Source organism: Pagrus pagrus (genome assembly GCF_965226575.1).
Source record: "Pagrus pagrus genome assembly, chromosome: 14".
Taxonomy (NCBI): Eukaryota; Metazoa; Chordata; class Actinopteri; order Spariformes; family Sparidae; genus Pagrus; species Pagrus pagrus.
This window is the reverse complement of record NC_140198.1, coordinates 5722280-5736037: the sequence shown is the minus strand read 5'-3', so window position 1 is coordinate 5736037 and position 13758 is coordinate 5722280. Positions and strand designations below refer to the sequence as shown.

The following is a 13758-nucleotide window of genomic DNA, read 5'->3' as shown; positions in this document are numbered from 1 at the left end:
ATTAGACATTATTGTTGTACACTTCCGCTCAGAAGTTTCCAGTCACTTCGACATGTCCTTTTTTTGACGATTGTTAAAATAAAAATAAAAGTCCTTGTGGACGGCGCTTGATTGAGTCATCTTCACGAAGACCGAAAGCACAGCTCCAAACTATGCAAGACCTTTTTAGGGAAGAAGCAGTCAGCTGGTATTCTGTCTATAATGGTATGGCCAGCACAGTAACCAGATATCAACCCTATTAAGCTTGACTGTGTGGGCTGTAAGAAGTTCCCATCAAGCCACTCTAACCTGTGGGAGGTACTTCAGGAAGCATGGAGCGACATTTCTTTAAATTACCTCAACAGATTGACGGCCACAGTGACGAAAGTCTGCAGGGCTGCAGCTGCTGCCGACGGAAGATTCTATGACAAAAGCAACTAATTTGATGAATTTAAGTAGGAGTTTTCATGGAAAACATGACATTTATTTTGGTGACCCCAAACTTGTGGCAACCTTTGTGACACAGGTATTAAAATGCATTCAATGACGCATTAAAAAGATGTTTAAAAGTCCTAAATATAACTGGCTAAACCTTGCGGGAACCATGGTTGAGTTAAAAACTACTACAACTATGTTCTCCATCCTTTAGGGAACCCACATTTATCATTCGAGGCAGAGCTTTTCAAAATCACAACACCCAACCTGTCTGTTTGTGGGTTTGTCTCAAAAGAGCTGCCATTTCCATCACATATATGCAGATGGAGGCAGTCTAATGAGGCCATTAATGTAAAGGTTGATGTTTACATATCCCTGAGCGGCTTCTGTGGGAGCCAGGTAGAAAAGGCGCCTGTCTCTCAAGTCCGGTTTAGCTGCATAATGTGACCAACTGCAGGACACTCACACAAGAGAACAGAGGGCCGACAGATGGAACAGGAACATAATGTACAAACACCCAAAGACACGGCGAAACATCTGAACGAGCTAAAATCCTTATTACCTTTCATTTCTTTTCACTTGTGCTCTGCTGTTTGCGATGCTTGTTCGTGTCTCTAAGCTCGTGTGTACCTGTCTCTTTGTCTCGTGTCGTGTGTGTGTGTGTGTGTTTGGTGAACTTGTGCGTGTCTGTCTGTGAATGCTCCTTATCAGTTCCTGCCATTCATGAAGCCGCCTCTTGAATGAGTTTCAGCTGTGTCACTGCTGCATATGAAAAGACAAACATAGTGATATTGATATTTTGTGTTGTCATTCTGCAGGAGGAGTAGACATTTTGATTAAATCTCCTGATATTTTCTTTCCCACGGTGTTATGAGACTTTTATGTTCTCAAAAAAAAAAAAAAAAAGGGCACTCATTCTAGTACTTGTGCTTAAAGCTCATAAAACACAAGGGAAAAACATTCAGGCAGCTTTTCTGAAATATGTCTACGGCTGCAAAATAAAACTCTTGAATTAATGTTGGAACATTAAGTTTGTCTTTAATGAAGAAAATCTCATTTTCCCTTGTCTCTCTCTCTCTTTCTCTCTTTTACAACACACAATTTTTCTTGTTCTACCATCCCTCATTTCCCCCACTCCATCCTTCATCCCATCCTCCGTCGTCTCCCTGCCGCTTTTCTCTCTAGCGATGGTGGCATGGGTCAGTCTCAGGACGACAGCATCGTGGGTACCAAGCAGTGTCGTCACAGCGTGGCCATCATGCCCATCCCCGGCAACCTGTCGTCCAGCAGCCCCGACCTGCTGCAGCCGGCCACCAGCGTCCTCGACTTCTCCAACCCCGCAGGTAAGAAAAGCACGCTGACTCAGTGAAATCAAGAGGTTTCTACATAACTGCGGTATTTAATTATTCTGCTGTTGGAGCTGACAGTTTTATCTTTTTGAGGAGTGTAGTGAAACAAATTAAACATTAACGCAAACAACTATTTCCTCACAAAGTACTTCAGAGAAGACACATCCGGGCTTCCTAAATGGCCTAAAAAATCCTGTTTTTACTCAGATTTGCAAACAAAACAAGTGCAAGTTCCTGTGTAAGGGAAGCTAAACCTCCATCTCACTCTCTCAAAGTTGTTTATGACCTTCAGGGTCTTATTTCAGTGCTTCTGTCCTGAAGCTGTTTGTCACACTCGACTTGAGACCTCGGCCTCATTTGAACAGCGAAAGCCACTCGTGGAGTGAAGGACTCCGATTCTCAGAGACCCTGTACAGACAACCTGTCACCCTTGAACATAATCGCATAAAGCCGCTGTATGAGAAGCGTCGTGCTGTGTGCATTCGGTTTCCTCGAACACAAACTCTCCGTCTCTCCCCTTTCATCTTCCTCTCTCCTTGAAATGCGAGCAAACTCCTCAGAAACACTTACGCTCTTTTGTGCTGACAAAGAAACACACGTTCGCTTCTTCGAAGGAGGCAGCTGGAGATTTCTAGCATAGGTTTACACACACTCAAGGCCTGGGGTCTTTCTTTTTGAATTGCCACAGCGCCGTTGCAGAATTGTGTCCGTCTGACCAAAGTTAACCTCCTGGACTGAAAGACTCATTTATTCTTTTCCTGTCAGGCGGGTTTCTGCGCATGTAATTATATAAACTAACATGAAGGACTCCCCGTGTGTGTGTGTGTGTGTGTGTGTGTGTGTGTGTGTGTGTGTGTGTGTGTGTGTGTGTGTGTGTGTGTGTGTGTGTGTGTGTGTGTGTGTGTGTGTGTGTGTGTGTGTGTGTGTGTGTGTGTGTGTGCGCCTTTGTGAGATTGAAAAACAGAGAGAGCGAAGAACAAGAGAGAGAAAGTGGAAAAGGTGAAAGAGAGCGAGAGAGTGAATATGGTCCTGATTTATTCCACCGGCCATTTGTCAAAGAGCCGCACACACTCGGACAGACGCGCACACACATACGCACACCTGCACGTAGATCCCTAGTTTGTAGACCCATACATCACATGTGGTTGTGTTGTACAAACACACACACACCAACCGGGGCTCATTAATCATCCACCATTAGATCAAGTTTCCTTTAGTCCCATGGTTTCCCATTAGATTTAATAGTAGAGCCGCTCAAACTGGACCCTGTTCCAGATGCTCTGCAGGGCCGATAATACCTCCACAGTCTTACCTGTAATTACATTTGCATATCTGATGCATCACTTTCACTTTTCCACTGTTCATTCAGGGAAATATGAGTAACATGGCTGCAGTTATTGTTTTGGATTGTCCCTAGTGACACAGCTCTTGCATTTTTTTTATCTGTCCAAGAGAACATTAAAACAACCGAAGTATAAAATACTAAAATGGCTTGCTTGTGTGGGAAACACTGAACTTTGAGTCCTACAGTAGAAGGTACTTTTCGGCCTCCAGCCGGTTGTTCTTTGCGTTTCCAACTCACTCAAAAAATCCACAAACTTTAGCAGATAAGTCAGCTGGTGTATGAAAACGCGACGGATGTTTTTATGTCATTTTTTTTGCATAACAACATAACAATGTTGTTTCGTCGGCAGTCCATTTGCCGCATGCTTCCATTTTGATAGAGCGAAGACCCGAGCATGCCGTTCTCTGCAGACTTTAGCACTGTCTTGACTCATATACTGTCAGGTAACAACAGGACAACAGACCTCATGATAAGGCTCACTTCATCAGTCACACATTCAGGTGCTGATCACATCTTCCCACAAACAATGGCCCTTTACTGTTACCTAAGAGAGTGACCGTCAGCTGACTCTCATCTGACTTCCTCAAAGAGAATCAGACAGACTTCTCCGAATCTATGCGGTGATACCTAAATTTAAAATGTTCAGTTCCCACAATGTGTAAAAGCACAACAAAAAAACAAACTAGTTTAGAGCAGCAGATGTTTTTTTAAATGGTGGCTGAAATAAAATGCTGCCATCAGAAATGTTCTGCGCTGCTCGTTACATCCTCATAATTCCTGTACTTTTTGAGAATACTTTTTGGTTTATAAAAATGTTGTTCTTGCGACATCTTGGTCAGGACGCCCTTAGTAAAGACATTTTCACAAGGCTTTAGTAGAGAATCGTCACTGATATAGTTCACCACAACAGAGGTGAGTAATTAAAACAAAACTCATTAACTTAACTTATAAAGTGCTTCATGGTAACCGATGAGTATGGACATACCAAATAAAGATAAACCCAAAAACTGCAAGAAGGAGAGAAGAATATGTGAGGTTGAATATAGAAATCAAAGACGAGCAAGTGTCTCATACTGTACATATTTTAATCAGCAGGCCTCAAGTTGTCAAGTGACAGGAATGATTGATACTATATTGGAGACATTATTCAACCTTTTCGTAATATAATCTTAAATCTTCGTTCCTGCTTCTCAAATGTGATGGTTTGCTGTTTTCTCTCTCTGATATCATAACTTAAAATTAATTCTCCTGCACAATAAAGCAAGCGATGCATGGACGAGTGCTGGGAATGTCTGATGTCCATTTTTCACTTTTCTCTTAATATTCCCTAGACATGAGCGATTAATCACTTCATAAATCCAAGTACGTCCCTGCTTTAAACAACAAAAGCTGACGCAGGCACAGAAGTAAAGTGTGGACGTTAACTCTGTGCTGTTCTTTTCGGTTCCTGGAGATAGAGGTAGAGCAGAAGTGACGACGTGTCTCCGTGTCTTTTCATGTGCGGCTCTGAGCGAAGTCGTTCCCTCAGATCCTCAGGTTCTTCTTTTTATTTCTCTCTTTCCAACCGCTTTCTGTTTCTTTACTTCCTCTCATCCTTTTCTCTCTCTCCCTTTTCTTTCCTCCTGCGACTCTCCTGCTGTGATTTTAAACAGATGTTCTAGTCTCGACATGATGACTCATGCTCGGCCCCTCTGGTTTTCACACGAACAGATTAAGGCTACGCTACAAACTCCGCCGGTCTTCCCTCCTTTTTCTCCTCTGTCATCATGTTTCCAGTTACTATGTCTCTTTGTACTCTGTCTTCCTCTCATATATTCACTGTGTTTTTCTCTTTTTTTCCTCTCTGCTTGCCAAGCCTTGGGACTCTACTGTAAGTATACACACCTTCACTGCTACTGTTGGATTGTCTCCGTCTCTTCTTTCTTTAATCCGTGAACTTATTGTCCACACTCCTTCTTTGAATGTCTGCATCAATGAACTTCATCCTTCAGGCTCTGGTTTCAGTCTTGCATTGTATTTATATTTCTCTACTTGACATCCATCCTTGTGAGAGAATATATGAGGCTGTTCACTTTTGGTATCAACGTCCTTCCTGAGTGATACGATCACGAGTGGACAACTAGACTGATAATGGCAATGTCCCCAGACTCCCTTACAAATGGCACTATTTTAGGATTTGTTGAGTGAGGAGAAACTTAACAAACTCTGTGAAACTTTGCCGGATACATTCTTCTAAATCATTGACACCTTCCTGTAAATTCAGCATTAAGTCAGTCAGTCAGTTTGTCTTGGCATCGCTGTACCAGCCTGTCTGCTTCTGTGTCTAAAGTGGGTCTTACCTGCCAACACTCTGTTTCAACTGATTCTATCATTTACACTCAATTCATGAAAGAGCACACTTAATTGGTGGTAAACATGTTCTTCTTCACTTCTTTGTCGCCCATGGAGAAAATCCCCAGGCTCCCTTTAAAAATCGACACATTTTGTGAGTTGTGGCGTTAGGAGAAACTTTAAAAATTTTGAAAAACACTGTCTAGACCTAATTTTTAACTATTTGGGCATTCTGATTAATTCGGCAAACATTAAACATGAAGACACTTCTTAAATGCTGTTAAAAACATTGCTGTCCCCTTGTGAACGCACCACCCAGGACAGATGTTGACAACAAATGTGAACAGCCTCTATGACTATCATAGGATGATGTGATTTTAGTTTTTCAAGATTCAAACTTCAAGCAGATCAAAAACACGGATGTTTTTTCAAGTGTTTAGCAGCAATATTGTTAGTAGACAGACTTACAGCTGTTTGTCTGTTATGGTATGCAACAAAGGAGCCACAGACTTTTAAGACCAACCCACCTTAGCTTTCCTGCTTAAGTCTCCTTCTTATCTAACTTCCAAGCATAGACGCATCTTGTCCTGGACCACAACTTGTTGAACAAGCGACCAAACAAACACTTAAAACTGCACCAATAACATCAGTTTGCAGGCTAGATGCTCAGCTGCAGCACATTCAAGGGCAGTAGGTAAACCTACCTGAAAATGTCACCAAACTCTGCCCATGGCTTGTAAGCTTGTCCAGCTGCCTACAATATAGCACTTTTCATTTGTGTTTATTTATGAGAGCCCTGGTGTTTAACCCCAGCTACGTTTGCAAAAACCCCTTTTTGTTTTCCTGTGTAGAAATCCTCTTTGGCTTCGCTCCATGGATAAATTCTCTGCTGCTGAAGAAAATGAATGATACCTTATTAAAGATGATAATTGATTGGGTGTTTGGTTGGATGGGCAGCGATTGTCCTCCTGCGTGCAGGTCGGGTCGCAGCTCGTCCACAGGATTAAATATGATTAAGCCCCCCGGATATGATAGCCAGCTATTAGCCAAGAGCTTCCCACTCTCTCATCACAAATCACAGCTAATGAGACACAGAGCGTTTAGCCTGCACTCGGTTCATCCTCACCGCCCTGCTGCACATAAACAAGAGAGGAACTGTGCTGCTGCAGCATCACAGGAAACATGGAGGCAGCAACACATGTATTCTTCTTGTATTTCTGATTCTAAGAATAAAGGATCGCACAGGTCATTGAAATGAAAAGACATGCAGAGATACAAACACTGTTCACATGATTCTCACACGATGATACCGGTGAGACATAAAATCCATATATACCAACCAGCAAAACTGCACGCGGTGACATATAAAATAGACACGGGTCATTGAATGTGCTTCGATTTATATATTTTGTGGAAGAATGAAGTAGAAATCCTCTGGCGGTTGTGTCATTGTTTCACTTGCCACCTGCCTCGAGAAGGTGCGAAGGTCACAGGCATTTCACAAGTGTTCGAAGTCGAGTGAGAAAGCTATTTTTAAGCGAACCGTAAAGCCTGCTTGTTTTCATTACAAAAATTGTCAGTGTTGCAACAGTAATAAACCTTGTGTATGTGTCTCAAACTGTGCAGTTTTGGGTGCTTGAATTTGAGGGAGTTCGGCCTGGAAAGTCTTTATTTATAGCTTCTACTTGTTTTTCAAGCTTGTGCCAGAAACATAGCATCAATAATGCTGTTTCAGCCAAAAGATGGAAAGAAAATTGAAAACAAACCTTTTCAGAGAGTAATGCAAATAATAATAATCGTGATCTTAATGGTCATAAAAGTAAACAAAATAAATAAAGGTACTTACAGACGTTACACAAAGGGAAAAAAAATAGTAAATAATACTAAATCAGCCATCAGAGTGATAAATCCAGGCTTAATGGAGCTTGTAGATAAAAACAGTTTCCATATGTTACAGAACTTAGTACAAAAGCCATGAATTTGGTATTTTAGATGGTGTTGGAAACCTGAAGAGTGGAACCTTCCTGGGAATCTCGCCTTCTTCTGGATAAAAGTCACTAATCATTCGACTGACAAATTAAGTGCATGCGATTCCAATCAATAAGCCCCACAGTACATAGAGAGGTCACTCATAGCCAAGATTGGCCTTCAACATCAAAACATCAATATGTCGGCGTTCCAGGAATCATTGACTGCAAAGCAGAAAATGACAAAGTGAAATTCACACAATATACAAAGCGTAAAAGACACCTATATGCTTACATTTAAGCCAAAATATTCAAAGTACATATAAATCTACAATATGTGTCAAGACTCAGCCTGCAGAAGTGACAGAATAGAAAAAGATGTGGATGCATATATATGAATTGAGTGAAAGAGAATACATGAATACATTCCTGTCAAAATAGTTTATACGGGAGAGGAAAAGGAGGCGACAGCAGCATTTATTCATATGAATACAACCAAACTTCCCTCAAAAAGTCCTCACTTATTTCATTCCTACATCACTGGTATTGGAAATACAATAACCCCGTACACACACAGAGACACAGCGACGCACACCAACAGGCTCTTCTAACAAGCCGAGGAGATTGATTATCAGCATTCACTCTAACGTTATTGTTATTGGCTTTACCTTCAGCAATTTGTTTGTGCTTATTGTGCTGCCGCCGCCACCGCTGTAATGATGATGATAATAAAGCTGCCCCGGCCATCGTCATCTCCACACACACGCACACCTAAAGATCCCTACAGTCACGGCAGACAGTCGAGAGATCTGTGTGCTAATAAAGGTGAAGGTAATGACTTTGTGTCTGAACACACTTAACTGTTTTTCTGCTCGGTAAACAGGAGGAGGCGCGCTCATCAGTCACGCCGGCCTTTTACTTTGTTTCTCGGTGATCTCTTCGTGATCTCCCTCCATTTTCAGTTTACATGATGGAGCTCTCCGGCTGCCTGTGGCTAATGGGCCGTACCCTCTTCCTTACTCAAACACAGGGATCTTTAATGCAGTATTTCACTCAGGGGGAACATTTCCATTATTTAGCACACATCGCTCCGTGTGAGTCGCGTGCAGCTGCTCCAGCGTCAGCTGCCACAGGAAAATGCAGCTTCTATTTTTTGCCTCTTACTACTGAATATTTACTTAAATCAATCACACAATTATACCGTATTTAATTCATTCATTGAACATGGGGAAAACAGTTTTACCGTTTATGAATTATTTTGCATTCGTAGCTTTTAAATGCATTACATAATGACTCAGTAAATGATTTAGGTTTCAATGATTAATTATTGAATGAAGACGGTGTGTTTTTATTTATTTTTTCTCTTTGAGTCTTAACAGAAGGTTTCCCTGTGATGTTTTGTTGAATGTACAGGACCAGGACAGGACTACATTTTAACTTCTAACTCAAGTGTGTAATTATTATAAACCAAAGTATAACTAGGTCACAAAACTACAAGAAAGTGAGAGATGATGATGTGCGGAGATCATTACCCCACATGCATGTTTAGTATGAGATCCCTCCTGCTTCCTCCACTGTCACACAGCTCCTAGCACGCTGTCGTTTCCTCTCTAGCTGCGTGTGTCCTTGTTTCTTTATCTGAGGCGCAAAACATCCGTGAAAGACGTCATTGATCATGTCACATCCGGTATAAGTAAAACAAACAAACGTATCTTCTTCGTACATAAGTTACAAACCACAATTCACTTTACTCTACATGCTCGCAAACAAACAAGTATTTATCTATATGTATGTATTCTGTTCGTGACCTTGTAGAGGCTTATCTGTGTCCAACATAGAAAAAGCACTTGAACTTATAAAGATGTTGCAAGATGTGGCATCATCATGCAAGTCCTTTAACAAAAATGGCTTCACAGAAAGAAAGACTGAATTTATGTAACAGCCAGGCTGGAGAGAAGATGAAACTCTCTAGACAAAAATGGCCAAACGGCTCTTAAATTACTTTTATAGTGTCTTAGACTTCATTACATTTAGTTTTATTGCATTATTGGCATTTATTACAGTGTTGGCCTCTATACACGGTCTCCTCATCCAACCCTATTCAGTCCCTGACAGCACTCCTCTTCTCCTTTCTCTCTTCCAACTCTCAGACATCCCTGACCAGGTGATCCGGGTGTTCAAGGCCGACCAGCAGAGCTGCTACATCATTATCAGCAAGGACACTACGGCCAAGGATGTGGTCGCCCACACTGTCAACGAGTTCGGCCTCATCGCGGCACCTGAGACGTACTCCCTGTGTGAGGTATCAGTCAGCCCAGAGGGAGTCATAAAGCAGCGCCGCCTGCCCGACCAGCTCTCCAAACTGGCCGATCGGATTCAGCTCAACGGCAGGTAAGAAATGCAGGAATGGCACCGGTGTTTAGTCTCTTGTTTTGATGAATCATGCACATGCCTTAGTGTTTTTGTTTAATTCCAACATCCACTGTACAAGTAAATTGACAGTTTGACAGACTCTGTCTCTCAAACATGCACTAGACAGCAGCACCAACAAACGTACGAGCTCGCTAGCTAGATCAGAACAAAAATACGACCCCATTTCCTGCCAAACTTTCTCTCGTTCATATCGGTCGTGATAGTAGGAAGGAGGAAATGTCAAGGAGGTACGTTTACTGTTGTCACGGCTCAACCAACCCATTTTGCACCCACATGACGCATCGTGTTGCCATGGCACTTTGAGGCACTCGTTTTGCCACTTCATGCAGGCGTGACAGAAAAGGGAACTGACCTTGGGGAATCCAGCTGTGGCTCTTTTTCAACTGTCCATGAGCCTGATGATGGAGGACTACATTTTCGGACATGTCGGAAATTCACATCCGATGGCCAAACAGGAGCAGCCGATTGGTCCTCGCAGCCCCTGTACATAGCATGGTAAACAACGCCTGACAAAGCTGAATTTAGGTCTGACTCGTGTGCTTAAAAATCAAGCTCAAATGGTACAGTGTATGCCCAGCTTCAGCCCAAATGTGATGGTCATTCAAGTGTTTCTGTCTCTGCGATTAAAGTACCCGGCAGCGAATGGGAATTAATAAACCAGGATATTTCAGTGTCAGGGAAGCACATTGATCCTGGAAAAAGCAGACAGCAGCAGATCCACAGTGGGAATCTTGGACAGAAAGTTGCTGGAAGTGGAACAGAGGACTTCAGAATTTATATCGACTTGTGTGTTGTTGAATGACCAAACCAAAGCGATGACATGCGGTGCTTGGACTCTAAGCCCAGAATCCTGAGATTTTCCTTCCTTTCTTTTTCCAAATTATTTCTGGGTTGGTTCAATTTACACAAGACCACACAGTGCTCACTATTTTGTACGAACCAGTGAAGCTTTAATCTGTAAATGGATAGAATTGAATCCGATACAACGTCTTGCAGGGTAGTATTCTGTGATTTTGTTAATTCAGTTAGCATCTCTGAGGTGTAAATCAGCTCCTGAGTAAATAGCTCGAAGACAAACCAGCAGGGGCTCCAGGTGCCGAGGAGCAGGATTCAGAACCAGTGTCCTAGTTCAGTGGAATGAATAAATCAGGTGCCCCACAAAAAGGCTGGGAAATGTTTTTAGTTGCAGTGAGTTGCACGTGATGCTGGTCAAGCGCCCGCGTGTGATGATGTGTGTTTCATTCAACCAAAAATCATGATCAGTGTGTGTTTTTTAAGATGTCTGCAAATCTGTGGCACATCACACGGTCGTTTCTATGCCGGACACATTCCCTCTTTGAGATGAAAGTTAGCGGGACATGAAGGGTAATTGGCCCGCAGCCGTAAAAAGTCTGCTTTCAAACGGTTCCTCCGTCAGTTTTTTCACACTTTTTTTTTTTCCCCTCCCTCTCTCCTGGTCTCCTGTGGTCCCTCATCAGTCCCCTCCCAACTAGGTTAGCATGAATATTTCATCCTCTGTCAGGGGCGGAGGCCTCAGCAGACAGCATGGCACGGCTGGAATTATTCATACACACACTCACACTCGCGCACACACACACACAAGCACGTACAAAGATATAGATACAGACGGTCACCTTCTTATACACAGTCACGCATCACAGACATGCAAATAGTGTTTACAAGCGGACTCATTTGTATGTGCGGGCATCTATAGGCATAAATTCTTTGCAAGACGGTCTGAAACATGTATCGACAGCGAGACACTCACTCGTGGAAACACCTTCCTGGTGTTTTTGATGGATGGCTAAGCTGCATGGGACAAAACTGTCATCCTGTGAGATATTGGTAGGAAAAGATTGGTCCCCCTTTTTCTTTAATCTGTAGCAGTTATTTACAACACAATAAAACCTTTACAGATTGTCTGTCTTACATGACAAATTTACAATCCACTGTCATGCAACATGTATACATATACATGGTGCAGTGTCAGCAGGATATACATGTAGTTTGTATGCAGCACAGTTTGCAGTAGTTGTATATATCAGACGCAGCAGGCGGATATCTCTCTGCCTCTCTGTATCCCGCCTCCTCCGCTGTCCCTTCTCTGCAGCTGGTGATTGACAGGAGGTCTAACGGGGGACAGGCCGAGCCAGCAGCAAGTCTTGTTCACGCTGCCAAAATACATATAGACATACAGACAGACGCACGCTCGAGCCACCACTGGTGGTTATTTACGCTGGCTGTGTGCCAGTGATTTAGCTCCACTTTGTCCATCATTAATTCAGTCTCCTCTCCATATGCACAGATTGTATGTTTGTTTTTTGTTTAATGAGTCTTGAGTTTGTTAATGTAATTTTAATTTACTTGAGAAAATTGGACCATTAAATGATTAGTTAAAGGTCTTTTCTCCTTTTATCGCCCGTCCTTTTGTCTCCTCTCCTCTTTCCTTCTCTGGCCTCTTCTGATCTCGTCTCCTCTTCTCTCCTTTTGTCTCCTCTTGTCTCATATCCTCTCATTCCTTTTTTGTCTCCTCAAATCTTGTTCCTCTTCTCATCTTTATTTTTCACCTTTTGTCTCCTCTTGTCTCCTCCCACCTCATCTACTTTTAACTCCCCTCAACTTTTCCTTCCTCCTCTTGTGTCCTTTTTCTCTCATTTTGCTTCCCCTCTCATCTCTCCCCAGTTCATCTCAACATCTCAATGTTGGTTTAATGTGGCTACAGGGTCTTAGAAAGTCTTTAAATATCTCAAAACTGAACATCCGGCCTCCAATGGCATCTTCAGATCTGCGTTTAATCTCTCAAATCCTTGCAAAAATCGCTTTATCCTAAATGCACATTAAGCTCGATCTTCTCACCTCCCCTCCTCTTGCTCGCTGCTCTTCCCTAGAGCTCCTCTGGCAGAGTAACAGAGGCCAATTTAGAGTCACATCCATGCCAACACTTGGCACTTGGGCTGTAGGTCTACAGGCAGCTAAGATGCTGCATTCCTAGATGTCCACATTACAGCTCCATCAGAGAGGAAGTGAAGGGTTTGTAGGTTTATAAACTTAGAAGCACATAACGACGTAGGAGAGTCGGCCTGCTGCTGGACACCACCCCAGAAAACTGTTGGAGATCGAACCTATAGAGAAACTGCTCTAAGCTCCTCTCTCTCCTGTCCAACTCCGTCTCTCCACGTCTTTACCCCAGGGTAAAATATGGCTATAATCTATCAATACCATCCGGGGATTTATTCCCTTTCCTCAAACTCATCTTAAGTTGGAGACAGAAAATGTGGCCTTTTTTAAGATGAGATGCGAATGAGTGGAACATTCAGGAGATTTATCTGGGTTTTTGCTGAAAGTTACAGCTGGATGAAAAACTGGATCCTGTCCACCCACCCGTCTGCCTCTGCAGCCTTTATTAAAGCATCTGAGGATACTGCAGAAACCGTACCCACTGCTACTGCTCTAAAAATACACAGAGATGACATCACTTTCAACGTTTTTTTACTTTCTTCAACATAGTTAGTCCTCGTCTATTTCTCTGCAGGACTTCTGTCACGGCTGGGCGTATTTCAGATATTATTATGCACCTTTTAGATTTGATAAATTTACAAGAGAAGTCTGGGGATATCAGGGAGTCGTAGTGTGAGTTTCACAGTGTGTGAGAGAAACTCACACTAATTGAAAGGATGTGGTGTATTTTCATCATGAAATAAAAAATACACAGGAAATGTCTTTTTGTCTTTGGCAGTTTGGTCAAATTCATCAACACAACAAGCATCAGGAGGCTATGTTCATTGAGACTGGGGTTTCTACGTAATTGTGCGTCACAAAGTGTTGAGTTTGTTTTGTAATACCTCTTCTGAACTTCTCAAATCTTGTTCAGAGAAATACAATACAAAAAAACTAATACTGAAACTGGTTAAAAACAAAC

At 42.4% G+C, this 13758-nt stretch overlaps 1 protein-coding gene across 9 annotated transcripts in view; it reads left to right on the top strand.

Moving 5' to 3' along the window:
* Positions 1-13758, top strand: part of rapgef6 (Rap guanine nucleotide exchange factor (GEF) 6) — a 153325-nt gene that overhangs the window by 120084 nt on the left and 19483 nt on the right. For 5 of the 9 annotated variants that reach the window (XM_084374413.1, XM_084374417.1, XM_084374411.1 and 2 more), the window contains 3 exons: positions 1600-1757; positions 4964-4978; positions 9557-9797. In XM_084374413.1, coding sequence (XP_084230539.1) covers positions 1600-1757; positions 4964-4978; positions 9557-9797 — 414 coding nt within the window. The remainder of the gene's footprint in view (positions 1-1599; positions 1758-4963; positions 4979-9556; positions 9798-13758) is intronic. The other 4 variants (XM_084374416.1, XM_084374415.1, XM_084374412.1 and 1 more) reach the window with 1 other exon arrangement.